Genomic DNA, 6,945 nt, shown 5'->3' on the forward strand with positions numbered 1-6,945 from the left:
TGCATGCAAATTACTCAAGTAGGAGAACCAAGAATGTTTAAATAAATTTGGTAAACATATAGGGAAGAAGTCCAGCATGGGACCATGTAGACTTAATTAAAGGTCCTAGCAATATCACGCCAAATTATTTGACACTCACATTATCAGGTATTTTGAAGTAGAAGAAAATGTTATTAGCATATAAGGTTAAAAAACATGAGAAGAAATTTTTCCTAATTGGAACTACAAAACTGGATCCTATTTTTAAATTTTCCCTTTTAATTTATGTGGTATAGTTTGAGGTATTTGGCTAGTTTATAATCTAGATAATATCTACAGATTCCTTTCATTTCAAGATCTATATGAAATTTCCTTACAGCCCATCAATTTCAAAAACTATGAAATCTCAGCTGATGGCTCTTCTCGTCGCCATAGGCAATTCTACTTGCCCAGTCCTGTCGCATTACCTGGCCAGAGAGCTCAACAAAATAATTCACCGGAGTACTGATGGATGCAGGAGAGTCAGAACAAAAGACTGGACATACTGCCAAGGACCCATAAAAGACAGAAGGGGCTTCCCATCATTTGCCTCCTTCCTTTCTTGTTTTACAGTTCCTCTCAAGAATCCCCAGGAAGTGAAGATGATCCCACCCGCCAGAATAGCATCCTCCAATTTACCTCTACACCCAACACCCACAAAATTCCCATCAATAACATTTCATTCTGGAAAAAAAATGTTGCCAGATAACACCTTCATATCTTATTAAATATATTCAAAGTTATAGTTAGTTAACCAATAATGTGGCCATTTCCTCAGAGTATACTCCCTCTTGGTGGGTGGGAGAATCTCGTGTGACTCAGCAAGCTAATGAAATGTATAAAGCTCAGAAAACTCTGTAAGTTTAAGGAGTCACGGAGACCTGCCCAGTTTAAGAAGTTAGTGATTGTCAGAGAGAAGACACCCTTTGAGGTAGTTGCCTCCAAGGTGGCAGGGCCCTCGGAGATAGAGCGTTGAAGTGTGATCACCCACTCTACAGTGAGATCTTGGGTGATGTAGTTTGAATCACCATGTTCCTGTAACTACTAACATATGCTTCTATAAGTAGTTCCAATAAAATCTTTGATTCATCAAATGAAACTTGAGTGGGACATTTCATCGGTCAGCTATCTCTGCCATATCTAGGTTAATAGACAATTGTTCAAATCTCTTCATGAAAATTTACACACCACCAATCTCTTCTGCAATGGAACCCATCTTTAGTGATTGAAACTGTCTTTCTAAATGATTGCTTAAACTATTCTCTAATTTTATAATTACATTTTCATATAAATTATTATAAAATACAACAATTAAGGATCCTTTAGTTATTGTGATAAAAATACACATAAAATTTATCATTGTAACTATTTTCCTTGATGTTAGTTCTAACCACTTCAAGTATTTAGTCCAGAAACATTGAAACATCCCTCCTGTTGTGCACCTATTGTATCCATCCATCCTTCCCACTTCTTCATCTCTCCAACATGAGACTCTATTTCCATTGAATGCAAACTGCTTACTTCCTATATTCCCAGTATCAGGATGCTACCCATCCATTTGGAGTCCTGTAGTCATGTGATGCTTGTCCTCCTCCCCCCTTCATATAATACAATGTCCTCAAGATTCATCCATGCTATTGTCTGTATCAAAAGTGTATTTTTCTAAGTGTAAAAAATATGCTAGTGTATATAAGTGTGTGATTGCATGTGTGTGTGTGTGTCCAATGATCTACCCACTAATCCGTGGACTGATATTGCTTCCACTTTTGATTGCTATGGTGTAGTTCACTGTAGTACTAGTATCTCTTCTAGCCTACTCTCACTCTTCAGCACATGTATATTAAAAAGTTGAGTTGAGGGATTAGAGAACAATTCTGTGCTTAAAGCTTTGAGGAACGTCTACGTTCTTCTCTACGGTGACTGGCCAAACCCTTTTAATCTCCCACTAGCAATACATACACAAGATAATTTGATGTCTCTGAGCCCTGCTAACACTAGTTGTCTAGTTTCTTTTTCCAAATAGCCATCCTAAGAAGTGTAATATGTAAATTCTTTTAATTCTATTTTTTTTTTAAATTGAAAATAGAGTCTTATCTCATGCAATACATCCCAACCGGTTTCCCTTCCCCACACTTGTCCCAGCTCTCACCCCGCAACTTCACCTCCCCACCACCCCGCCCATCCACTGTCCCTTTGTTTCCATTTCAGATGTGAATATATGGTGCAATTTTGCTCCCTTTTGCTGTTAATTTGCTGCTTTCTAATACTGAGCCAGGCAAAACATTGTTCTCCACGGTTATAAGAAGTTAATTCCAGTTACTAAATCCTATGATTAAAAAAAAGCCCTATTCAAAGCTCGGACGGATAATCTTTTCCAATAATTTACCTAAAGTTAAAAAAGCAAAGTTCAAGCTTTGCCTGCACGGGTGACGATAGCGCAGGATCGGGCAGTTTAGAGTGTTTTGAAGACAGGTTCTCTATGAGTTTAGCATCTTCAGCTCCGGTGCTTCAAAGATCAGTTCCATGTAAGGTAAAGATGCTGTGACTAAACTGACAAGAATCACATCTAAAATGAAGTTCTGTGTTCCATGGCCACAGGATTTACAGATAGCCATTAAGTATGATGTCTCATAGCTGGAAAAAAAAAAGCAAGTGAGAAATGAAATCAAATAAACTGCTATTTATAGTCCCTGAATTAGCTGAAAAAACAATGTTTTTTCTTAAACTTCTGAAGTGCAAGTCATTCTCTCGGAGATCTGTTTGTCTCACAAACCTGATGGGACTGTGAAGTTCCTTGAAAAATCAATGGGTTCCTTGTCTCACTGCCTCTAAGCAAGAGTACCAATTAGAAGCTGTGGCACAAACTCAGAAGACTTACTTATCGATTTCTGGAACTTGACTCACTGAGTGCTTGAGTCCTTATTCCCGGGCATCTTTTAAACTGCTCATTCTCCAGTCAGTTATTGAAAATATTTACCAAATGAAGGAACCAATAACATCCTACAAGCAATGACAGTTGTCAGTGGGTCTTGTGTAGTGTGGAGTAGGACTAATTTCATTTCCTGCATTTGAGTTTGTGTGTATCCATGGCATACCCAGGGGAAGATGTTCATCAGAAATTCAATAAGAAGTTTTAGAGCTTCGATGAATTCAAATGGGAAATAATAGAGGGGGAAAAAGCACTGATGTTGAATACCAGAAGCCTGAGGCTGGGAGTGATGGGTGAAATGCCATTCCAATTCAATTGTAGAAATGAAATGATAAAATGAATTGAATCAGAATCCCCAGTAGACACTCACCTTTACAAATAACTAGAACTAGAGAAAAGATAGATTTATGGAAGACATGATCCACATGTCAAGGATGGACTTCTTCCGTTATGTTCCCCAAGTTTGCTTGCCATTCAGACAGCATTTCTAACTACCAAATCCCAGTACTATGGTACAATTGGCCAGAGCTCACCCAGGAGCCCTTGGGATAACTTAATCTTTATGCAGAAAGAAGGTCCACCATATTCTGTAGGTCTTTGAAAGGACTGAAGAATATGTATCCATCTCAAATATATCTCTGTATATCTAGAAATGCTAACTAAGTTTTGACTACTATAGGTAACTACCTATAATCTGTACTAAATTATGCATTACATTTTTAAATGAGCTATGTAAACACAATACCTAAACAAGAGGAGAAATACACATATCACAAAATTGACCTTAAATGGTATCAATAAATGAAAATCCATTCCAAAATAAAGTATTCATTTCTATACCATAATACCCTTTTTTCCTTAAAAAAAGAGATTGGTTGTGATCATTAACCATTTATAGCCAACCCCATTTAAATAAAAACAAACATTTATAGACAATATTTAAGAATTTGGGCATTGCTGTTTCCAAACTGCTTCCTGTTGGTTAGGGACCCTGTAATACCATGGGGGATCCTAAGAAGACGCAAAAATCCTGGCTGTAGTCTGCAAGGCTGCCTTGTCCCAGCTGTTTTGAATGTTGGATCAGCTGAGACTCTGCTTCAGGGGGTCTTGCTTGACCAAACCATCTTAGTCTGGAAGGAGTCCACAGCCACAGCCTTTCATTTTCTGTGAAAAAAAAAATAGAAATTGTTTTCCTCAGTAACCTGTCCTTAGACTTAAATTTTGAAGTCAAACATGTTTTAAAATATATGAATTGGGTTAGTTCAGCAGCGTTGATAATCAAGTGTATTGTAACAGCTGTTGTTCCTTCCTTAGCCATTGAGCAACTCAAAGACGACACAGCAGCACACAGTATCCAGACTCTGTGTATTTCCCATCTTTAGGTGGCTTTTTTATTACTCCATTTCTTTTACTTCTAGTTTTTCATTTTTTTGAGACAGTTTTTCTCTGTATAGGTTTGGCTGCCCTGGAATTCACTCTGGCCTTGAAATTACAGAATTCTGCTTGTCTTTGCCTCCCGGGATTAAAGGCAAGCACCACCACACCCAGCTTCTCTCTCTCTCTCTCTCTCTCTCTCTCTCTCTCTCTCTCTCTCTCTCTCTCTGCTTCTTTCTTTCTTTGTTTTTTTTTTAAACACTTTATCCTGTTTCTTTTTGTCTCCCAAGCCCTTGTATATTTTCAAACACACTGCAAACTTTTGGAGGTTATTCTTTATCTGAATGTGTCTTTATCTTTTTTCTGGACACGAGTCTTTTATCTGCTAAACAACTACATTGTTAAAATGAAAGCCACAGCTGTTTTAGCCACCATCTATCCAAGATGGCTGGGGTATGTTTACCGCCAGCACTGAGAGCTGTGATCACTGCCTTGGTCTATGCTGCCATCAAGCAGCATGCTGCCGGCTTGGAGATGTGGTCACTGCCACTGCCAGCTGCTCATACACACCATTCAGTTTTTAGCAGGATTTGCCACTTATGCCAAGTCAGGAAGCCTCCCTTAAAGGAGAAGCACAAGTCTCTGCTTGTCTCTAGCAAAACAGAGTCCACTCTAGAAAACTGCTGCTACCAAGAAGCCTTGCTTGTCTCTGTTCTTTTGTTTCTAAAATCCCTATTTAAGCCTTTGTCGAGTTTTAAGTGGAAGTTCTTAGTACCCACATTGCAGGCGCCATTTTGTTATGAGCAGTTTCCTGGCAGCCTGGTCCCAGAGCTGTGTCAGCCCCATAATATCACACAGAGACAGTGTGTTATAGAACTGTTGGCTGGTTACTAGCCTTTCTTATTGGCTAGCTCTGTGTTAAATATTAACCCACAATCACTAATATATGTGTTTCTATATGGTCTCATCTTACTGAAAAAGCCAAACTCTCGTCCACTCTTCCTGAGATCCCATCGTGACTCTACTACATTTCCCAGAATCCTCCACCTCTCCTAGTCCCGCCTATCTTGCTTTCCTGTAGGCAAACAGTGCTTTATTCATTAACCAATAAGAAAAACACATTTACAGAATGACATCTCCCATCACATATACAATATCAGAAATACAGAACTACTAAAGACACACAAACACACACACATACACACACACACACACACACACACACACACACACACACACACACTCGCGCGCGCTCTGGTCTTCTGTCCCATCACCTGGTTCCAGCCCAGCCCTGGGATCCTTCTTAATGGCTCAGCCTCTGTTCTCCAGCCTTAGTGTTGCCTGGTTCTGCTGGTATAATTACTGGGGAAGAGGCTTTGAAGTGTAAGGACCTAAAGTATGTGGAACGGGATGCCTCTCTTAGAAAAATGCCGCACTTTCTAGCCCTGTGCTGAGTCTAACTATGTATTGAGGTGTTGCATAAATCATTAGTTGAAATGATTCACTTTCTGGCAGGTTTATTTTCTCTCACAATTAAAAGTCCTTTGAAAAACTGAAGTTATCTTTCCATCAGTTGACAGGAGAGCCGTGCGCAATGAAAGAAACACCTCTAAATATGGCCAAGAAATACAGAAGTGATCCATGTCTTGAGTTGGAGGGCAGTGCTATGGTTTGCAACAGTCTGTCTTGGGTCCTACAGAAGCTAAGTTCAATGCAGCCCTCCATTGTCCCACAGCTTCCTGATCTTGCAGGTTTGTGCACAGAGAGCTGATGAATCTGCAGGGCTGTGTCTTTGCTGCTGGCACAGAAATACACAGCTGAGTCCCCCGGCTCCAGGGCAGACAGGTGAAGAAATAGCTGGGAGGTGTCTCGGCATTCAGGTAAGAAACAACTAGGTACAGTCTCGTTTCGAATCAGCTCTTTAAGTTTGTAGAGAAACATGAGCTCTGGGGGCTCTCCAGCACTCTGTTTATACCAGTACATTGCATTATTTCCCAGGTGTTGCTCACATTTCAAAGACTTATTATTGGCTCTTCCCATGACCAGATATCGTGGTGTCTGGATAGTTTTACTGTTCACGAGGGCTGTGGGAAGGAAAGGACAAAATTTATATAGACACAGTTCAGGAAGAAAGGTGGTGGCTTCAGCATAAGGAAATTTGGCGCTAGGAGCCGGTAGGACCCAAGACTCACCTGTCTCCAGGAGACATAGGAAGGCACAGATGAGAAGCCTGTATCTCATGGTGGAATCAGGCCCCAGGTGGGCATTGTGTAGCTAAGATACCCTTGATGAGAGCTGGGCAATGATTGGTGCCTGTGTCTATGATGTCACTATCCCTTTTAGCTTCCACAGCTTCAACAAATGTTTCCTTTTTCCCCTTTTGCAGTCAATTTAGATTGTACTAGGAGGAGAATTTACTGGGCATGGAAACGTTTTTAAAATGCCAACTCAACCTTTTAACCCTCAGCGGTATTTCTAGAAATTGTCCCCATGCTTGTAGCTACACTCTCAATGTACATTTTCACTACCACCCTCTTCCATGGCCCTCTCTAACACACCCATTTCTCCTTCAAACTGTCTCCTTCCTCTCCTGCTCAGTTGCAGTGAATGGCACCCTCAAAAGC

At 40.2% G+C, this 6,945-nt stretch overlaps 1 gene segment (V, D, J or C); it reads right to left on the bottom strand.

The window, feature by feature from the left end:
- Positions 1-5,890: 5,890 nt before the first annotated feature.
- On the bottom strand, positions 5,891-6,630 carry LOC127214305 (T-cell receptor beta chain V region A20.2.25-like). The segment is given in 2 exon segments: positions 5,891-6,405; positions 6,514-6,630. Coding segments are annotated over 2 exon segments (564 nt in total).
- Between the last annotated feature and the right edge of the window lie 315 nt (positions 6,631-6,945).

The sequence above is a fragment of the Phodopus roborovskii genome, unplaced genomic scaffold (genome assembly GCF_943737965.1).
Source record: "Phodopus roborovskii unplaced genomic scaffold, PHOROB, whole genome shotgun sequence".
Taxonomy (NCBI): domain Eukaryota; kingdom Metazoa; phylum Chordata; class Mammalia; order Rodentia; family Cricetidae; genus Phodopus; species Phodopus roborovskii.